Here is a 22,827-nt window from a genome sequence, read left to right on the forward strand (position 1 = left end):
GATACGCAGGCTATTTCGCTTGTCCCTCATGTTCTTACCAGACCAGAAAACTACACAATATGGAGTTGATCGATGCAATTGCGTTGCTAGGGAAACATAAACTCGGCTTTATTGATGGATCTTGCAAGAAGGAGGTTCAAGATCCATCACATCATGCGCAATGGGAAAGGTGTAACACGGTTGTGGTCTCCTGATTGCTTAACTGTGTCTCAAAAGAGTTGGCTAGTGGAATGGCATACGCGCAAAACACGTTTCTCATCTGGGATGATCTAAAGGAGAGGTTTGATAAAATAATGGAGTCTTGTATATGTTTGATATATCGTGAATTAATTTGCATGTTCAGGGATCCCTTTTGGTTCCAAGTTACTTCACTAAGCTGAAAGAGCTATGGGAAGAATAGTCATCTCTAATCGCTGTGCCAACCTGTTAGTGTGAGTTTTCAGAGATTTATGCTGATATAATACAACAGCAACTCCTCCAACGGTTTCTTATGGGATTTAGTGATGTCTTATAGTCAGGCAAGGAGTCATTCTCTTGATGGCTCCTCTTCCATTAGTTAATCAAGCTTACAATATGATTATGAAGGATGAGACTTAGAAATCTATCATTGGATCCAACAAACCCTCACCCATTGAGGGTAGTGCTCTAGCCTTAGGGAGAGTTGTGAATTACGGATTTTTTTTATTTTTAAATTGTGAAGTTATAGTTGTAAAATCTTTAAATACTAATTACAATTAGCTACCAAATTCAAGGTAATCAAGGGTCTAATTCCAACAAAGATTATCAAGTTTATAATTAGTAGAAATGGGATCATAGGTTTTTCATAATTTGAAGTACTTAAAGATCCATTTAATAAATTTTTAATCAGAGTAAGATAACGTTTGAAAGAATGGAGTACCCCAAAGAAGTAAAAGATTGAAAATCTGTTGAAAAATATTAAATCATGAAAAAAAAAAGCACCAGGGCTTGTGCACATGCGCCGCGGCTGTCCCCTTTTTGTGTCACATGCCATGGCTTGTTGCACATATTAGACAGCCATTTTGCTGTCATTTGACAACAACCCAAGGCAACTTCTGGCATGGCCCCATTTTTCCGTCTGACATCCACATAAGGTAATCTAAATGTGTACAAAAAACTCATTTCATAAATTAGCTAATGATATAGGTTTTACTTTCAAATTATACTAGATAAGAAAGATGGACACCCAAACACACTTTTAAATTATTTTTACAATTTTTACACGCAAGGGTGTTCAAAACCCTATACATGTGCTAAAAACTATTCCTAACATCTAAAACACACTCAAAGGATTTAGGACTACCTGGACAATACACTTCATGCACATAATTTCAATCATATCAAAATTTCATTCCTCAACCCTTTAATACCAAAAACAACAAGGAGAGGTTAAAGCATAGCATTTCATAATCAGCATCCCTACACTGTTAGTAGTATTTTGGCCCCATCTATAGTGCATGTGTAAACAAAGTGCGTTCTAGTTGGTACTATTCAATCCATTACATAAAAATAAATAAAGTTAAGAGGCTTTACAGAAGGAACCCAAAATTTCTAAGCCTTTAGGACCTTTTCCCTTCTTACAATGAAGCTAAAGCCTATAAAATATTAAAAACAAGGGGTGAGTCTAGCTATTTAGTAACCAAAGTACACCTATCATTTGTAGTTGTATATTAATTGATTTAAACACATAAAAGGAAGTAGATTACTCAAAATATGAGTTTATACATAATACAAGTTGTAATTTCACAATAGACTCATTTTCATATTTCTCATTTCAAAACATCGAATATATTGCAACAATAAACTCAAACATGTGACAATGACCTAATTTATCAACTCAATGCACAATGCCATAACATAAACAATCATGTGATAATGGCACATTCACTATCACAACTTACCACAAACTGAACAGTCATGTGAAACATCGGATATACACATATGCATGATTGACTCCTCTTTATAACTTCCTTATTTCCTTTGATTGAAATCATGGACTATAATATTAATCAAGGCTCTCTCTACGTGACTAGACTATCCAAGCTCGCTAATTGTGAGGTGTGACATGACTAAAGATTACAATACTTACCTTCGGGCCACAGCTTCTCCCACTCTCGAATTTCTAGGATATCGCATACCCTAAGCTAATCTCCTTAATAAACAGGTGGAGATAGTTATGTTATAGTCCTTTGACAAATTATGGGACAATCTATTGATAAACAGTGGGACAAGGCTTAACCTTCGTGTACTAGAAGTTAGCCATAATTACCTTATAGATTTTCTACTTCTCTCCTTAGGCAAACTCCTGCTAAATGATTATGCAGTGTAATAAGCTCATTCATTTCACAAGTTCATTACTTAATATTAACATATTGAGTTTATGATATTGTGCTACCCAAATGAGGATTAATGTTACTTTCACAAACATTATCTACTTAACTCAATTATCACATTTAGGCCATTGCAATCATTATATCACTTCTTATACACATTTTTCATGTTAGAATTATCATATAAACTAAACAACTCCTCATTTCAATATAACCCGTAAGGTGAAAATCTTTAAAGTTCAATTTACAATTATGATAAATTTTAGATTTTATAAAATTCATATGATTCATGACATATTCTCATTCACAATTTCAATCACACATGCAAACAAATTACGTTTCATATTACAAGTCAATTAACAAATAATTACCTAAGATAGGATTCTCTCAGTTATCTCAAAACTTTGAGAGGTCAAAGATTTATCCATCAATGACTTGCTTTCCAAGCTTAATATGGTGCGTGAAGTGATTAATCTATAATTAATCAAACCTACAATCATTCACATTACAATACATACAATATAACATCTTTCTCTACTATCATTAAAATATTAAAAGCCCTTGTTCCTTACTTTTAGGCTTACCCATAGTGTTTAATAGCTTCTATCACTCCTAACTAACAATAATCAAACTCATATAAGGTCATTACTGTCACAACAACCCTCATAACTTTACATTTATCACCCATTTTCAAACATTAATGGCTCTTAACCACCACTAATGTCTAAACTTATAATTTCTAGGTTTAAATACTCAAAACAACTTTTATTAACTTTATTTAAGTCAATAGATTTAAAGCTATTACCTATATGGGTTGAAAATGGCCTTTCATTATGAAACCTTAGTAAAAAAAAATTTAAGAAAATGGGTTAGGAAGGAAGTAGAAGAGGTTAGAAGACTTGCTCTTAAGATTTGGTAGCTTTAAAATGCCTCTAACTTTTTTAAAATTAAAGCCTTAGCAGAACTCTAAGTCTTCTCCTTCTCCTTCTCTCATTTTCTCCTTTCTTCCCTTTATTTTTTGCATTAGTTTTGCATTTAAATTTTGCAAAAACCATACCTTGAGCTATGACACCTATCCCTACACGCCGTGACATGTGGTACGAAAAGGGATCTTCACGTTTTGATTGGCCCGTGAGCTATGGCATATGACACAGAGCCATTATTTTTGTTTTTCTCACTTTTTCATGCCTGAGTGGCCTGGATTCACTCCAAACTCGATCCTAAGATTGAAATTACAACCCAAAACATCCATTAGCTCTCTATAACCACACACCACATAAATTTACTTAATTACCCTAATTTATTCAACTAATTTAGAGTTAAATTTTGCTGAATGTTGCAATAGTTATAAGTGAAAATCAAGTTAACAAGGGGCAATATTGTTTTTGCATACCCTAACCTCTAATTATACTCAAACCCTAAGAGATTGGTTGTAATTTCTAAATTTCACAATACTTATTTGTTATTTATATTGCTTACAAATTTTTTATACCAAACCCGTGTAATGCTCAGGATCTTGTATAGTTAAGGTTTTAGTGTAAAGAAAATAATAAAAAGCTAAATTTTTTAGATTTTGGTAGGTAGAAAATGCTGGAGAAAATGAAAATGCCTTTTTGGCAAATGGCTCATGATCGAGTTCATACAACTCAATTTAGGGTGAGACGAAGTTTGCCTATAGCTAGTCCTTACCCATTCAGTTGCAGCAAATTGGGGGATACCATACACCTCTTCCACAATTGTAAGCATCCACAACTATAATGGAAAGAGTATGTACATATTGATATGAGTGAGAAATACTTCAACCTTGGGAGATGCTAGTAGATAGCTAGGAACATGAAGGAAAGTATGGCAACTCTTTCTCTTTAAATGTGCCATGGAACATCTTAATTGTTTATACTTGTTGGAACATTTGGAGAAATAGATGCTTCTTTCTTTTTCAAGATAGTGAAGGTGACTTGCTTAAAGACCCTTTACAACTTCCTATTTAAGGTGAATGCTGACCTTAAATTGAGGAACCAATTTGAAGCTTAGGAGAATTAGAGAATATTGGAACCTTAGCACTTGTTGAGTGCTAATGCTGTTAGATTAGAAGTTGATGGCTCCACGCTAAATAACGGTGTTAATGCTTGTGGTGGTGTTATGAGGAATGTAAATAGTGATTGGATTCAAGGCTTCAACCATAAGTTAGGAAGAGTCCCAACCATCATTTCTAAAATTCTTAGTATTTTCAAGGATCTTAAGATTTATTGTCAAAAGAGTTTATAACTGTGAAGGCTTTTTATAATTGTATGTATGCTATCACAATAATCACAAGGGACAACTATGTGTATTATTCCTTTAATAGTATTATTGATTTTATGAGACGGCTCCTCTATAAGTAATGAGATATTCATTTTACTTTTGTGTACATGGAGAACAATAGTTTCTTGCCAAGTTGGCTTATAACCTTTCCTAATGATTTAATTCTTTTTGACTCGCCGCCCTGTAGATAGTTTTGTGGGTGGTCTGTGGTTTTTAGTTTTTTCGTGAGTTTTGAGACTGTTGTTTTTTGCTTTGTTTGTACATCTCTTTGTTTTGTTCCTTGTGAAGTAGTTTCCATGCTTTTTATTCAAGAAGTACATTTTCCCTGGTTGCTAAACACAGGGAAAAGTGCATTTTCACGGTACCCCCAAGCAGTCTAAAATCATGAGGAGGTGTAACAGTAACCTGATATACAATATTCATGCTCAGGCAATAACTTGCTACTTAATTAATCCGCACGTTCATTGTCTTTCCTATAGACACGAGTGATCTGCACAGCCCAAACTTGATGGCGGAAAGCTACACAGTTGAAATAGTCAAATGACAAAAATTCAAGTAAACAAGAGAATGACAAGAAACAACCTTAAAAATTTCATTCAAAAAAAAAAAAAAGGAAACAACCTTTAAAATGTATGCTCCATCGAATGTGATCTCCAAAGTCCAATCTAATAATCCACATAAAGAATCTACACGGCTCAAAAAATGAACCCTCAGGCGGGGAAATGAAGTCATTATTAATTATTAGTTATTAATATTGATTAATGAATAAAAAAATTGAGGGGCTGGCAAGGCACATGAGGGCACGTGCTCTATCCCCCCTGTGACTGACTGACTGCATACGGTTCAAAGGTGTGAAACTGAAATGGTTTAAAGCTCACTTGGTTGGTCAACCCAAAAAATAATAATAATAATAAATAAATCATGCTCCATTTGCTTCCGCCAAGTTCAAAAAAAAAAATGATGGAACATGATTAACTATTTTCTTTTTCAGCAAATCATTCCATATTTATTATTATTAATTCATCGTGCTTTAGTTTCAATCTCGTCAAATCATTCCTACTATAGTTTTTACCTTATATTTACACTATGGATACATAATTAGAGTATTTGATACTGTCTATAATTTACTAGTCAATTAATTATTTATGTATTTTATATTAGTATATAAATATTGATATTGATGATTTATTTCATAGAAATATACTAGGAACAAAACTGAACAATTAGTTGTTATCTAAGGTTTTTCGCCACCTAAACGTCTAACGTCCACTGCTCACTTCACCAGTAAACTGTCTAACAGCTGTTATCTTCCTAGCTTCAGTTGAATTTAGGTTAAAGGTTCAAATTTGCCATCAATTATTTTTCTTAAGAGTACTAGATAGCTTATTTTTTTAGATAAAATGAAATAAAGTTTTAATTTTAAAAAATAAAATATCCAGTAATTATTGTTAATTTTCACTTGACAAACGTTAGCTTTTTATGTGGAGCTGACAAAAATTTAATTGAAAGATGACACGTGACATTTTACCTTAATAAATAATTATATTTTTAGGATAAAAATGTAAATTTAGTCACAAATATCATGTTTTGCAAAAAAAATTATTAACTATAAAAAACAAATTATGTGGCTATAAATTATTTTTATTTGAATTAATTTTGACCAAACATATTTCATTATTTTCGTTCTCGATCTCAATCCAAGAAGAAAAGGCTTAAAAAAATAGAACAAGAGGAAGAGAAGGTTTGGTTTAAATTTCTATGGCAATTCAAGTGAAATAGCAATTTGAATTGCGATGCTACTACACATAGGAGAAGCTTGATTCAATCACTTTATTTTCTATAAAAATAATTCTTAGCTAAATTCGCAATGCTACTATGGTGCAAAAATAATTTGTGATTAAATAATTCATTTTTGTAGTTGATAATTTTTTTTTACACCACCCAATAGTAGTAGTACTTCTCGAAAAATAGTTCATGGTTAAATTTATATCTTTAACCTACAAAAATAGTTATTTGCTACGGTAAAATGCCACATGTTATTTTTTTAATCAAAAATTTGCAGGCTTCACATGGGACGCTAATAGTTCGTCGGGTGAAAATTAACAATGGATGTTGGATATTCTGTTTTTAAAAATTAAAAATTATTTTACACTACATCATAATATAGACTACCCAATACTTGTGGAAAAACAATTTATGACCAAATTTACACATTTATCCTTGAATTTATTTTCAGTATTTTTTGGAAATTACATTAGTTCAACTAATGATATTGTCATATTGATATCTCCTTCCATCATTGTACATGATAATATATGCATAAATTTAATAATAAATTTTAACCCTTAACAAATCAATGTTTTCAACTATCAAAACCGTTACTTTGACCCCAGAAAATATTATCAAAACCGTGACACATGTGCAAGCCATAAATTCCCAAATGATTAAACGCGGAACGCGGAACATAAGAACAGAACGCAAGTCAATACTTGGAGACCAAGACTTTGAACCAGAATCTGAAATGAGAATTTAAAAGCATTAATTAGAATATGTGGAAGAAAATTAATGACTCTTACCTTATTCATGGTAAGTTTTCAAAAAATCTCATGTTTTCGCATATAAGTCATTTTTATAGATTACTAAGGATAATTAATATCTTTTTTTGAAAAAAAATGCCGGGAAGAGCATATTAAAATTACCAATTAACTCCCTTGATTAATTAACACAGTCCATTTTTCACACTTTTAAAGAAGGACAGAGATTAAAAAAAAAAAAATCTTAACTATCCAACTGTTTCTCTTATTATTAAGTGTACGTTAGGTAAAGATGCCTTATGTTTAGCATTTAAAATAGCGTGAGTATGTATTCAACATAAAATTAACAGTAGCAGTGGCCATGCGCTTTATTTGTCTGAGACTTGCTCGGCTCATTCAACGAAGGATGAAACTGTTATTTATATGTACAAGGTCCTTCTAGATGAGATTACTCCCCCAAGTCCAAATCCAATCTCAACTCGTGATTTTTTTTTTAAAGGCGTCAATTTAGGTATACCTGTCATGAAAAATACCATGATTTATTTTCTTTATTTTAATTTACAATAATCATGGACATTTCTTGAGTCTCAAATTTCTTCGTAGTGCAAAGACATGTTATTGTACAATCAAAAAAGTTTATTCCAAGTGTGGAAAGATTAATTCTTCAATCAAAATGAGACATGATTTTTAGCGACAAAACTAGGTGACCATGTACCCTACGAGGCATTGAGCTTCAGAAACAGAGAAACTACTTGAACAAGTTTCAAACAAAAGCGACCAATAAGGGATATATCCTTTAGCAAAAAGCAGACACACTTACATTAAATATGAAATAGAGGCAACCACTTCTTGATCTTAGATCTACCTTGTTCGATGGAATTAAATGTCTGAGACAAAACTCGCGGAAAGGTAAAGAAAATGGTGAAGTTTCTAATAAGCAGGTGGGAGTGGCTCAAGCAGTCAAGGCCCTCAACTTTTGACTATGCAAGAAATACCTTTTGAAAACCTGGAAGAAAAACAGTACTCTGTCCATGTGTTCTCACCTAAGTTTGATCCTCTTTCTACATCTAGTCAACACGCAAGCACGGATTGTGTCGGTTCCCTTCCCCATTGTATTTGCAATTTCAAAGCCAAGTTCATACACAGGATTATTAATCTGATTAATTCACTGTTCTGTTTTAAAATCATACTGTTACACACACACACACAAAAGATTCTATAGGATTCCTGTACATACAAGATTGTGGTACTGCACACTGATTCGACATTTCTATGGGAAATCTGGATCCTTTACTTGACAAAAGGTCTCACTATATTAGGACCCACCCAATTGCATTCTATGCCCTAACGTATGGGAAACTTTGCTGTTCTGCCCTCTAGCTTTTCCGAATAATGGAGGCGGGGCAGAGGGGGAAAAAAAATGCTCTGTGAACAATGTGCTTCCAGAAGTCAACATTTTCCATCACTGGCCGAGCCTGTGATTAAAGATTCAATGGTGTTATAATGGGCTGCATGTGCGTCGTGTGACTTTTTTCCCCCTTCTTCTCTTTAATATGGCTGATGATTATGCATGATTGAGAGTGTTGGTTCTAATAAATGATTGAAATGAAGAGTTCTTGCCTTTGTTTGCTCATTAGCCTCGAAATTATTCACCCAATCTTCCACATTAAATGTTACTTTATGACTCTTCCCAACTACAGATTCTACCAAAGTGTATCCGAGTTATGAGTGTTTTCATCTTTCCGGTTTGAGAAGGTGTAAATGATTGAATGAATGAATCAACCATCATTCGAACATTTATTTTGTCATCTCTCTTCAGCATTATTTTTAAATATACATCACCAGAAAGGTTTCATTTGTTGTAGTTGATATTATTATTCACTCTGCCTTTTTGACACTACTGTTAAGAATCATATCAAGCTATTAACTCCTGCTTCTGTTGTAAGTTCTAGCTAGCAGACAAATGTATGATATCTTAAAATTCAAGTCTTGCCAAATCTTGAATTGATCATAAATAGAAGTATACAGCAATGATCATTTGAAAATGTACTACTCATCTCAATGCCATAATACAGGGCGGGATATCAGAGGCAGCGCTGTTCAATGGACATAACGGAATTACTACTTTTGTACCTTGCTAGAAAAATAATGATGGAACTAAACAAATGATTCTGCGTGTGTGTGTGTGTTTCAAACTTTGACATTTTCAATGCATATTTATTAGTATCAGTCAAATTCAAAGAAACACATGGTTCGCTTGCCAGCCACAATGATTCTTAAGAGGACATCGCTACGGTATGAAAGCCTCTTACGATTCATAAAAGATTGGACCATACGCTTCTGTTACGTAAAATAATGAACAGTGATGAAGACCGTTCACCAATTTTGTGGCCAAACTTTCTGGGAACCCGAGAGAGAGAATCACCAACTAAGTACACTGACCTCACTCTCCAACCTCATTAAAGAAATCGGATTTGACAACATTTTCATTCAATAATAATCAAATCCCTGTCATGGCTCCCCTCACCACCTCCCTCATTTAAAGTCCCTCCAGGGTCTTCCCTCTTCCTCTCTGTTCTCCACATTCTTTCTCTTCATGTCCTGTGCTCATGACAGAGATCTAAACGGCATTGGGCAACCCATTTCTCTGCGCTTTCTTTCACATCTGTTATGGATCTTGCGAGAAGGAGATTCTTGATTTCTGGGTCTCAGCCCCTCTCGCCATTATCAAGCCCAGTGAGTTCAATCCTTCGCCCACATTCGCATTCTGCGAGCGCCAGTTTCCCCATTATAGCAATCGCTATAATAGGAATACTAGCCACAGCTTTCTTGCTCGTCAGCTACTATATCTTCGTCATCAAGTGCTGCCTCAATTGGCACCGCATAGATCTCCTAAGACGATTCTCTCCGTCTCGGCGGCGAGAAGAGCCACCGATGGCTTACTCGCCGGGGGGCACAGAACCTCGAGGACTCGACGAGGCGGTGATCCGATTAATCCCAGTCATCCATTACAGAGCAGAGGAAAACAAAGAATCCGAAGAGCGAAGCTTCACGGAATGCTCTGTTTGCCTGAACGAGTTTCGCGAGAAGGAGAAGTTGAGGATTATACCGAATTGCAGCCACGTGTTCCACATAGATTGCATCGACGTTTGGCTTCAGAACAACGCCAATTGCCCGCTTTGCAGAACAAGCATTTCTCTATCCACCAGATTCCAAATCGATCAGATGCTGAATTCCAGACCATCCTCGCAAGATCGACGCCCGTATGGCGAAAATCTCAATGGCGGGGATGAAGATTTTGTGGTGATTGAACTCAGCACTAATGGTCACGATAGAAACCAGAGCTCGAATGGAACACAGGAAAGAGAAAACCCGCCTCGGGAGGTGAGTCCTTCGCCCAGGAAGATAACGGAGCAGAAGAAAAAACCATGGAAGTTTCAGAAAGTGACGAGCATGGACGATGAGTGCATCGATACCAGGGGAAAAGACGAGCAGTTTTCAGTGCAGCCCATAAGGAGGTCTTTCTCCATGGATTCTTCAAGGGATAGACAGTTGTACATGGCAGTTCAAGAAGCGCTGAAGAAACAGAACAGACAAGAAGCGAGTGAGGTATCATCGTCCTCCATTGAAGGGTGTAGCAGTGGTAGAGTCAAGAGGTCATTCTTTTCCTTCGGACATGGTAGTAGTAGATCCAGAAGTTCGGTCCTGCCTGTTTATGTGGACCACTGAGATGTTTTCTTGTTTGTGGATGCGAGCACATCTCATTTCTTATTCTTAGGACTTTTGTGAAATAGAAATTGCCATTAGAATGTAATGTAATCAACAGAAGAAGAGCATAGGCTTGTAACTTGTAAGACAGAAATATTCAATTGCATTTATTTTTTCAGTTTGGAAGCCGCGGCTTCAGCTCTGACACTGTTGCCTGTTGAGTTCCAGCAACGGCATAGCCTTGAGGCTGAGCGTTCTTTCAGTTTGATATAGCTTCTATCATATGGCACCAACCTGAGTGTTTAAAATCTAAAAATACATTTGAAGTCAACAATTGGATTATATTATAGTGGCATCAGACAGGCTCCTTTCATGGCTGGGCTCTATCACTTTTCTCTGCAAAAGGAAACTGGAAAGGGGCTGGAAGCCATGATTACGACCATCATTGCAAGAATTAAAGCCGCTACTTTTTTAGCTCTTTAAGGAAACCTTTTCTGCTAGACATGGGTCAATTGCGTTATATTCCAGTATTGTAGTGTAAATTAATATCAATCAAGCAGGTAAAGACAGGGAGGGAGCGGGGAAAAATCTTGGCTTTAAATACTGTTACAGCGAAGATGAAACAAATGGAGAATCTGAGTATCTGACCTCTTAACAAAAAAGAGAATCCAATGTTTATTAATAAAGAAACACGGTTCAGCAAATTGGTTCTTCTTTCCTGTTGTACGAACACTGGGAGGGTGAAAGAAAAACGAACACCATGCCTCGCCCTCATCTGACTTTTTATTGTGTAACATCTAACTTTTAACTGTTTAATGTAAATACATTAAATTTAAGAATTAGTAGTGATAATATCTGCTATAATCATTTAAAAAATTAGTGTTAAAATTCTTAATTCGTAGCAATAGAATTGGGAGTCACTTGACTACATTTAAAAAAAAAAATCAAAAAAAGGCCCTCAAACTACTTCTTTACACGCATATAAATACATAGAGAATCAAATAAATAAAGGAACACGGAAGTGAAGTTTTGCGCACAAAACTGTGTTGTCGTGCTGGTAGATGGAAGGTATGTGCCTTTTTTATTTTTCCCTGGTTGGTTCGGTTCTGGAGGTGCGTTACATTGCCACAATTTGATATCAGTGCGGACAGCTTGCAACAAGCAATCATTTAATAAAAGGTTGGATTAATTTTATAGCTCCAAAGATACCACATCTAATTTTAAGGTTGGTCTTAATTGTTATCATCGTGGTTCCCAAATCCCAACCCAAACTCTGCCTCCCCATTCTTTATTCGGAGATCCCTTTTAGGGTTTTGAAGCAGAGTCAAATCTCAGTTAGTGCCAAACCTGCATACTCTCATATCCTCATCTTCTTCTCACCAGGGATTTGATCAAGGTTGTAATCAAAACTTCAGCAAATGTTTTGTTTTGTTTTGTTTTTTTATTGGACCATGTGCGGTTAAGCATGGGCAAGGCTACAGGATCTGAAACACAAGGTCATGAACCATGAGAGATTGGCTTCATGTCTGTCAAAATGCGGAGCAAACAGTTGAGAGCAGCCGATCCACAAGAAGAGCCGAAATATTATTATAACAAGAAACTGTCTCCTTTTTAATAATGCAATAGGATAGGACATGATGATATGATTGCTCTGAAGGAAACCACCGTGAATTTCAGTTACAGCTTTAGCTTGGGCGTGTTTTTTTGGTCGAGAAGCTTTGCCACAACACGTTTGCCTTGAGTAGCAACTAGAATGGATGAAATTTCATTAAAATTATAAGGTCAAGCACTAAACAGTTGAGAATTTGCTCTTTCTAAGGGTTGGGCCAAGCAGGCTTGGTTTGGCTGTTTTTTGATCCTGAACATTCATGCTGCTGATATTACATCCTATGATTGTTGGTGTTGTAAATTTTTCCTCCATGACTCTTTAATTGATGATTTTGGCAAGCTGTATATTGCTAACTAATGCTGGAATATTTAGAAGTTGAGATCTTCCTCAATTTTCTCAAGGGCTATTATTGAGCCTTTTTTAGTAATATCATTTACTAATGCTGCTCTCTCAATTTTGGAAAGCCAATTTTAAGGAAGAACTTGTTACAATTATTATTGAACCTGTGTCTAAAGTTTGGCTGCCCCCTTCCCTAAATGTAATTAAAGTAAACCGTGATACCTCATTTCGAGCTTCTAACCATGTTGGCATAGGCATAGTGTGGAGAGATTATTCATGCAATTTCATAAAGGGTTGGTGTGAAAGGGTCACTACTTCATTTGGGTTTATGTATGAAATGCTCACTTGCTAGAGAACTATCTTTACTTTAGGCTAAAATTCATCAATCCATAGTCTTGGAACCTGTTTGCCAAGATCTTTTTAAAGCCCTATCATCTAAATACTATGGTAGTTGTAATTGATTATTCCATGTGTTGTTATCTAATTTGATAAAGGGTACTAAATCTTTCCCTTTGCTATGCTTCTCTTTAGTTAGACAATTAGGGAATCTAGCTACAGATTATCTCACTGCCTCTACATCTAAGAGAGTAAAACCTTCAAGTTAGGTTCGTGAACCTTCACTCCCTCTTTCATCAATGCTCCTTAAAGATTCAAACTCATTTCTGTTTAACTAACAACACTCACTTCTATTTATGACCAGGAGGGATTGGCTAGATATTTATTTTTGTAACTTTTTTGTATTGCTGCCTTTGCCTCTAGCTTATAGCTTAAACTTTGTTCTATTTCCACTTAATGCATTTCTCTCTTTTTTGGTTAAAAAAAAGTACTAATAGTTTGAAGTTCTAAGCAGGATAATACATACAATTTTCCACTTACAAAAAAAATCTTACATGCCACTGGACTTTAAAGTCATTAATGGATGGATGAAAATTAGCTAGAAGTGCTAAATCTTTTTTTAAAATGAAAATTCAAATTTATCCTTAAAATTTATAGAATAAGGTTCAATTAAAGGGAAATTTTGGTTTTTTTTTGGGTAAAAGGAAATTTTGGCCTTTGGCACTAAAAGATATTATAATCAGACTTTTCAGTAATTACAAAATTAGCAATCAATCACAAACTTTTCAAAACTACTCTTGCCAAGAATTTAACATTTGAAGAAGTTTGGAAAATTAAACTTAGCAACCCTTTAAATTTATCTATCTTTCAAATCACTATATTTAAGAAATTAAATTATTGGGATCTAATATATTTGCTTGATTTACTGTTTGATCAGCGTATCATTGTAGAGGACTATAACAAAAGTCTTATTTTAGGATTGAAGCTCCTTTTTGGTTATAGTGGCATTGTACAATGAATGATGTCTTTCTTCTTGAAAGGTTTTATTTTCGTTTCCTTTTCTCCTGTTTTTTTTTGCCACCTTTATATTGGGATTTTTTTTCTTCTGGTAAAATATTAGATTGGATTTTCATATTATGTTCATGAAAGCTATCTTAGACGAGAAAGAGACCAAAGAAGATTAGAAAATATCATGTCTATTACTATTATGAAAAGTACAATATATACAGGGAGGAAAATACTACTTAATAATAATTATTTACAACAACATCATATTAAATAATATCTTTTAATAATGACATAATAAAAGTAAAATATTTTAAAAACATTTTTGATAACATCCTCTCTCAAACTCAAAATGGCTTAATAAAGAGCAATTTGAATTTGTCTTCTAGAAATTGAAAATTGCTTGGATGAAAAGACTTCATAAATAAGTCTTCTAGTTGATACTTGGTTCGAATTGGAATAAGTCAGATGGTGTCCTGAACAACATGCTGCTGAGTAAAGAGATAGTCAATCTCAATGTATTTGGTCTACTCATGAAAGATATCATTGTGAGTAATTTTGATTGCAACTTAATTGTCATAATAGATGTTTGTTGAGGAGCTTTTGAGGTACTCCTAGCTTATCAAGTAATTAATAAAGCCAAAGCACCTCGATGATTGTGTCTCCTAATACATAGTATTTCAATTCAATATTGGAGCGAGAGGCTACATCTACTTCTTACTTCTCCAAGAGATAAGGCAATGATTAAGGAGGATATAAAAACCAATTGTAGATCGTCGATTATCACAATTACTACCCCAATCAGCATTAGAGTAAGCCTGCAACATAAGAGATGAGTTAGTAGAGAAGTGAAGCCCATAACACAAAGTGCATTTGATATCCTATAATATAGAGATGAGTGTGTGCAGTAAAGTTTCAAGCTCAACTTGAAAAGATCCCAAAATAGATTGAGCCTTAGGTGTAATAGGGAAGGATTCCAAAAGAAACTAAGTAAGCTCACATTATTCCAGCTAAAGATGATAATTGCAATTATTCAAAGTAATTGAAATGGATTAGGTAACATTTGAAATTGGCATTTTTAAGGGGGAAAAACTAGAAATGCACCAATAAAAAATTTCAAATATCACAAAGTAGCTTGAATCAAGGAAGCAATTATAAGAGGTGTATAAGGTCATGCTCCATGGAGGCTATAATGCAGACAAAATGACTCCCACAAGATAATAACACTCCTAAAATAGAATAACTTCACTACCATCTTCTCTCTTTCTTACATAAATCCAAATCTAGATTATGATTGTTGGAAACTTGGCTTTTGGGATTGATTTTTAACAACAAAACAAACTTCAAAGCTTAAATCAACAAGAATAAACAAAATCATCAAACTTAGGAGCTTCTCTTTGAGAGCCAATGAACCTTAATCTTTTCATTTGCTCCAAATCATCGATACACGACTTTAAAGAACTGGAGGAGCTCCAACGAAAAGAAAGAATTTTTGAGCAAAAAGAAAAATTTTATTAAAGATAATTTAGTCTTTTAACATTTGAACATATTAACACTATAAGGCCAAGTTCTTCCTCAAATTCTCAAGTCCATTTCAACAATCTCATATTTGTTGGAGTTTTTTCCGGACAATTTTTTCTTTTTTATTTTTAATTTTATGAATAGAGAAAATCATCATGGTTCGTTTGCTGATTTATTTTATTTCCTTTTAAAGCAAGAAACTACGTCGTTTTTGTTTATCAAGCAAAAACCCCAAATGCTGAAAATGGAAATCGAATGCCCTAGGCCTTGCCTGTTTCGTCATTCATTTCTCCGGACCTCACTGTCGTCTTCATTGTCGCCGTGATCGTCGTCGGCGTTCCTTCACAGCAGAGTCCTCGTCTTCGGCGGTTATACTTGGGTCTTCGTTCGCGGTAAGTCCTCCTTCTATCTGAACTTCTGCTCGCATTCTCTTCTCTAATCTATTCGCCTGCTACTGTATTTCATATGTCCCACTCATCCCCATCTCTCACCCCTGGTTGAAACTTCAGCGTCGCTTTAAAAATTCAAATTTTGAACTAATTGTTTTAATACTTCAATAGCCATACCAAGTCAGTGGTTGGTTGAGTGGAAAATCCACTCTCATGGTTAACTTTCTGTTAGTCTAGAAGCGGTTTTAACAAATTCGGTTAGTTGAAAATCTCACTTTACTGTCGTTTTGTCATGAGATTGCTGGATATAATGCATCGGTGCTTAAGACAGAGAGCTTATTAAGGGTGTTACGGCAGCAATAATGTAATAAAAGCTAGATGGAGAAATGGAAAAGGCAGAGAACAGAGCAAGGATGAGAAATCTTAAAATTAATACATCTCTAATGTTTACCTTTATCACCAATGGTTTGAAATAATTCTCTGATGTTTCTTCTCCTTTCCAACAAAGTGAATAAATTGATAATGCATATGCATTTCTTTTTTTCAGGTAGATGTGGCCGAAAACTCTCTGACCTGTGCAATTCAGTCTTCTTTACTAAACACAGAACCTCCATTTCTAAAGCATTTGTGCCACCTCAATGAGAGGAAACGTTGGATTTGGAACAAGGCTGCCAAACACCAATACCTCCCATGCCAGGCAAACACTGATTCCATATTCAACTTTCTCCAATTCTGGTGCAGGTGGTGGCCGTGGCCGTGGTGGCCCTCCCTCCAGCACAGGGCATATTGACTTCAGTGGACGAGTTCTGGGTAAGCCTGTCCCTGATGAGTCAAAATCTGACTCACCTGAGTCACCTGTTCTTCCTGGATCTGGACCTTCTGGTCTCGGTCATGGCCGAGGCAAGCCCCTTCCTCCACCATCCTCGGGTCACCCTTCATTCTCATCATTTTTGTCTTCTTTAAAACCACCACCTGCAGGCCGTGGCCAAGTTACTAGCCCACCGGTATCTCAACCTACAAATGATTCAGGGCCTAAAAAACCTATGTTCTTTAAAAGAGATGATAGTGGTAGTCCATCAGTTGAATCTAGGCCCAATATTTCTAGCATTGGCAATCGTGAGGTTAATAATAGACTTCTGGGGAATATGGCGGGGTGTTGTCTGGACTTGGGAGGGGAAAGCCAATGAAGCAACCTGATCCAGAGAACCAAGTCAAGGAAGAGAATCGGCACCTACGTTCCCGGCAAACTCTAGACACCACCACATCTAGGACTGTGTCTAAGAGTCAGCCAGTACTAAGTCGGGAGGATGCAGTGAAGAATGCACGGAAAATTTTATCACAAGTAGGGGATAAAGGAGGTACTGCTGGTAGGGGAAGAGGAGAATTTGCAGGTGGGGTTGGTCAAGGTAGAGGCCAGGGCCGTGGACGAGATGGAAGGGAAAGGTTCACATGGAGGGACAGAGGAGAAAGGGATGGTCGGGATCAGCGTATTGATGATACCTCTTCAAAAGGAATTTATGTTGAAGATCCAGATGATAGTGGTGAGAAGTTAGCCGAGAGGGTTGGGCCTGAGGTGATGAATCAATTGGTTGAAGGATTTGAGGAGTTGGCTGATAGAGTTTTACCCTCACCGTTGTATGATGAATATTTGGATGCACTGGACGTAAATTGTGCGGTAAGTGGTGATTGTAGATAACCATGCACGGTTGTTGAGAAAATCATGGGAAAGTGATATAGTAATTATGATCTTTGTTGTTTGGTGAGCATGATTTGTTTGTTGTAGTTAGCTGAGTAAAGGTGCATTATTCCCTCTCTGGTGGAAGAATGTAGTAAAATTTTTTTGCCTTTATTGCATGCTATGGTCATCAGTCTTATAATTGAACTTATTTAATTAATCTTATATTTTTCCTTTATCAAGTAAATTACAATGTTGATCTTTTCTACTTTTCTGTTGTTTGCTGGCTGCAGATAGAATTTGAACCAGAATATTTGATGGGTGAGTTTGATAGGAATCCAGATATTGATGAGAAACCACCAATTCCACTAAGAGATGCACTTGAGAAGGTGAAGCCATTCTTGATGGCATATGAAGGGATTCAGAGCCAAGAAGAGTGGGAGGTACTTTTTTTTGCCAACAGTGAGAGTTGCATTTAATTTCTGATCTTATTCATGGTGGATGATTTGCCATCAAGCTTCTTTTAAAACATTTCTGCCATCTTCATTGTTGTGGATAATATCTGGCAAGGCATGTTTGTTTCCCATGAATTATGTTATGCTGCTGTTCTCTATAAAACTGGCTGATTGAATCCGTGTCATTCTATAATGTGCTTGATTCTCAACCTTTCTACCAGTCAACTTATGTAGTGGCATGAATTTCTTACAATTTATAAAACATAGCTTCCTTGTCGTTTTTGATAACCTGTACTTGTTCTTTTTTGCTAACTTCTTCTGGCTTCATGTGTTTGTGGAGATCTTTGACCAAAGGATGTATATCAATATTGTGCTGCTTTTGTTTCTATATTAATGGTCTAGCCGTCTCTTTTAATGAATACAGATGTTGTATACCTTGTTATTCTGTATCATCTGCAAATGGTTACTGATCATCTTACAGCGTTTTTCAATGGCTTTGCTTTATTCATTCTATATTACAATCACATTCAGATAAATGTTGTACTTATGCAATGTTTAGAGAAGTAGTCACTTGCTTTGGTGGTACATACATGTGGGTGGAGGAGTGTTTGTGGGAGATATTTGCCTTTCCCCCCATTTTTCTAACATATATGATTTTCTAGGAAATAATGGAAGAGACAATGGTGAAGGTTCCATTGTTGAAGAAGATTGTTGATCACTACAGTGGACCAGATAGGGTGACTGCAAAGATGCAACAAGAAGAATTAGAAAGAGTAGCTAAAACTCTTCCTCAAAACACACCATCTTCTGTGAAGCGATTTACAGATCGTGCTGTTCTCTCTCTTCAGGTTTGGATTATTAAATGCTAAAATGTCATGTTACTAATTTCATAGGCATGAAATGTCTTTACTTGGGAAGTTGCTTCTCTTCTAAGTTGGCCTTTCCATTTGTCTTGCTAATATTTGCCTGTTCTCCTTGTTGAGTTATGTGGGGAGATATTTCTCCGGCCTCTTTCTTCCTTCTTCTTCTTCTTCTTATTTTTTTTTTTTGGGGGGGGGGGTTGTTGGGGATAGCATGAGATTTGAGTACATGATGACTATCTCAAAGGCTACTGCGTGTTTTGAATTTAGATGTCTGGAAATGTAAATCTGGTAGATAGATATTATACGACTTAGTGAGTTATCTCTATGATGATGTAAATACAAGAATGTTAGTGTCAGGTTAATGTAATATATATTCATAGCACATTTCATATTCTTGAAAGTGAAAATTGATGCAAGGTAGATGTTGATTCTGGATTAAATGATGGCTATAATAATGATAGTCATGCGAAAGTTAGCCCTTGAATTTGATCTATTTATTTTCCTCATAGGATTAGGTGATTATTTACTGTGTTCTACGTGTGAATGCAACAATTCCCCTAATTAAGTTGTTCAAGTCTGAATTGTTTAATCTAATAAATGGACTGAAGCAATATGATCCTTCTTAGTGCTAAATTTGTGGCTATGTACTGCTTTATACGTCTTTTAAAATGTATAAATAGATAGTCAGTGGTTGCCGTGTCAGAAGTTAGGCTTGAAATTCTCACTGATTTAAGGGACAGTGAGCAGTTTTTTGTCAGCACATACTATTAATAGTACTTATCTTTTTATTTGATTAAAAAATTAGCGATATGTTTCTAATGCCCTAATCTTAGATGCACGGATTTTTTTTTTTTTAATAGAGGATGGGTTTAATGTTATGGCTTCCTGAGGTTGAGTCATGCAATCTTCTCTCTCTTCTTCCTTCTCTGGGTTTGGATGAACATAAGTTATGCAATATTTGTTTTCAATGATATTAGATTGTGGAATTAATACTAAAGATTTGGATATGATATTTCAAGTTTGGATATGTAAAACAGCCACTTTATTTTCTGCTTGGAGACTATGTTTTGGAATTTTGCTAGCGATGAGTTTTTCTTTCAGTTTGGATCTTGTCCGAGGTAGTTTTTCGGGCCTCATTGGTGCTTCTCCGTATCTAATTTTCATTCTGTCAGTTGGAATTCATGTCATTGCTACGGTGATTTCTTTGGCAGGATTTTGATAGGTTTTAACTAAGCGCAGTCACATCAGGTAAGCTAGTAGCAGAGAAAATAAATGCGCTGGAATCGCCCTAATATTGATTAAATTCAATGGCAGATAACAAGTTTTTTTGTGTTCGATTCTGGTTCCCTATGAACCGATCATATAGCTATTTCTTTAGTTAAAATAATGGCTGCTTTTATGTTGGGATCTCTCATAATTAATGGTTTCTTATTCTTCAAGGATTGAATAAAATACACACGTGGCTAGTGCAAGACCCACAACATTTTGTGTCACCTAGAGTTGTTTTTGACAAGACCCAGGCGATTTATTTCTTGAGTTATCTCTTATGTGGTGGGCTTGTTTTGGGAAAATATATAATGCGACAATCCTACAAATTATATGCTTGCGATATGCAATGATTTTGCATAAACGATTCAAACCCTGTAGTTTATGAAATTTAATTATTTGCCTCTCAAGTTTCTTTCCTCAATTTAAGCATGAGAAATGCAAATTAGGAAGGACCCACTGGATTGAACTGTATACTCATGCTTGTTTGATTTGGAACTTACGCAGAGCAATCCAGGCTGGGGATTGACAAGAAATGCCAGTTCATGGGATAAGCTAGTTTGGGAGGTTTCTCAGCATTACAAATGAGCTCTTAATTTGCCCTTTCGGTTGCATGCTTTTGTTTCGAGGTTTACAATATCATCATTTGTCGTTTGGGTAAGTTCTCTTGGAGCGCTTCCTCTAGCTGAATTCATTTGTTTTTTTCCCCTTTCCGGAAAAGATAGTGCTATTAATTTTGTAATAATCTGTACGTATAACATATGCCTTTTTAGCATCGTTGCATTTTTTGTTGGAGATATTCCAGTGCTACTGAAAAAGTAATAATTATTACGGGCCGTATCATCTAGCTGATTTAAATTTCTTTCGATGGGGCCCATGGAATTCAAATAGAGCAACATTTAAATTGAAGGATTTCAATGAATACGAAATTTTTATAGCCTTTCATGTAGTTGGGCAAATTTTACAGACTCTGCCCCACCTTCGAGACGGTGAACTTTCTCCACGTATGCGGTTTAAGAATGTACTTTTTTTGTTTTAACTTATAAGACACTTTTAAATAAAATTTTATATACTAATAAACTTCATTAAATATACTTAACAGTTTTATATTTTTAAAATAAAAATATACAGAATTTAATACATTGAAAAGAAAAGGATTGAAAATTATTATAAAAAGAGAAAGGATAATATTATAATTGATATATTTAATGAAATTTTAATCTACTTAAAGTGTGTTGTATTTTAGAATGGAAAAATTTTTTTAAAAGTATTTTATAATTTGAGACGGAGGGAGTATATTTTTTATATTTTATAGGTTAAATGAAAAACTGAATTAATTTATATTATACCATTAGTTGATGGTTTTCACCTCGATGTGTGTAGCCAAGAGATCCCCGTCGTTTCTAAATTATAATATTTTTCATACATTAGACTTACACCATCTTATGTTGTGGCATTTTTCATATCACCACATAAGATGGTGTAAGTTTGAAGCTTTACCCAAAATATAAATTAATTTCTTTTGTGTTTTGTTTTTTTTTTTTTTAATACTAGAATAGAATGTGGATTTACATTGTGATGGTACCAGGTGAAAAAAATAAAATTGTTTTTAAGCAATTGATTTTGAAGAAAACTGTTTTCAACATGAAATATTCTAGACCAGGTAAAATAATCATGGTGTCCATTGCGAGTTAGGAATGAAGAATTAAAGGCGAAATATTCATTAGTTTGTATCAGAATGTGTTGCCGTGTACAATTCAAGGGCCTTTATCTTCAGGTGATTTAACTACTAGATTAAATATTTTCCTTAAAAACTGTTGAAGATTGAGTTAAGACTTAAGAATGAAAAGAAATGCTATGTTGAATACAATCCGATTTAGATAGGCGCACACGTGTAAATAAAATGTGATGCAAGTTAGAAGCACACCAATAAAAGGTTGTACGAGCCTAGAGAATTCTTATGTTTGTTGCCAATGATTATTAATATGCTCTGGAAATCTTGTATTGTTTTTGGAAAAAAATAGAAATTTTATGTTAATATTAATACTGAAGCTTTTAAACTTTAAATTATAATTCTTTGTCAAGCATACTTAATGACTCGTAAATCCGATGATAAAAAGACTCAATTGTATTTACCGACAAACTCTCCGAAGTCTTAACAACAACAAATTGAACAGATAAGATCTTTTAAAGATGGCTATAAATGTCAATGACTTGTTGCAATGCTGTATTGAAAAAAAGCATATGTATGATCATTGTACTCTTAACCCATTCTCTCTTTATTTCTATATTTTCATATAAAGATACATTCACTTAAATATTAAATATGAATCATTCAACAACGTATACGTAAAGTCTACTTTTTATGGCTTTCCCATGTAATAAAAAAGAAGAAGTAGTAGTAGTAGTTTTTAGTCTGGTTTTTATTCACCACACTTTGTAATTTTGAATTATTTATATTAAATTTTAAATATATAA

General features: G+C 34.9%; 2 protein-coding genes across 2 annotated transcripts; both read left to right on the top strand.

Annotated features, from left to right (window-relative positions):
• Positions 1–9,711: 9,711 nt before the first annotated feature.
• On the top strand, positions 9,712–11,092 carry LOC129296967 (RING-H2 finger protein ATL1-like). The gene has a single exon (XM_054935375.1). It carries the CDS (start codon positions 9,854–9,856, stop codon positions 10,910–10,912), a length of 1,059 nt encoding a protein of 352 aa, XP_054791350.1. The 5' UTR covers positions 9,712–9,853; the 3' UTR covers positions 10,913–11,092.
• A 3,573-nt stretch (positions 11,093–14,665) lies between these two features.
• Positions 14,666–21,089, top strand: LOC129296966 (uncharacterized). Its single transcript, XM_054935374.1, has 9 exons — positions 14,666–14,728; positions 15,966–16,093; positions 16,323–16,347; positions 16,638–16,740; positions 16,832–17,094; positions 17,223–17,765; positions 18,059–18,208; positions 18,883–19,068; positions 20,857–21,089. Exons 1-9 carry the CDS (start codon positions 14,666–14,668, stop codon positions 20,935–20,937), a joined length of 1,542 nt encoding a protein of 513 aa, XP_054791349.1. The 3' UTR covers positions 20,938–21,089.
• The last annotated feature ends 1,738 nt before the right edge of the window (positions 21,090–22,827 follow it).

Source organism: Prosopis cineraria, unplaced genomic scaffold (assembly GCF_029017545.1).
Source record: "Prosopis cineraria cultivar Desert tree isolate PC_DT_omini unplaced genomic scaffold, ASM2901754v1 PC407, whole genome shotgun sequence".
Lineage (NCBI taxonomy): Eukaryota > Viridiplantae > Streptophyta > Magnoliopsida > Fabales > Fabaceae > Prosopis > Prosopis cineraria.

Excerpts from the sequence above, each read along its gene's own strand:
- LOC129296967 (XM_054935375.1), top strand. The coding sequence starts at position 9,854 with ATGGATCTTGCGAGAAGGAGATTCTTGATTTCTGGGTCTCAGCCCCTC.
- LOC129296966 (XM_054935374.1), top strand. The coding sequence starts at position 14,666 with ATGCTGCTGAGTAAAGAGATAGTCAATCTCAATGTATTTGGTCTACTC. Across the intron at positions 16,348-16,637 it reads AAGCGGTTTTAACAAATTCG|GTAGATGTGGCCGAAAACTC; the intron begins GTTAGTTGAAAA and ends TCTTTTTTTCAG. Across the intron at positions 17,095-17,222 it reads GCCAAGTTACTAGCCCACCG|ACTTCTGGGGAATATGGCGG; the intron begins GTATCTCAACCT and ends GGTTAATAATAG.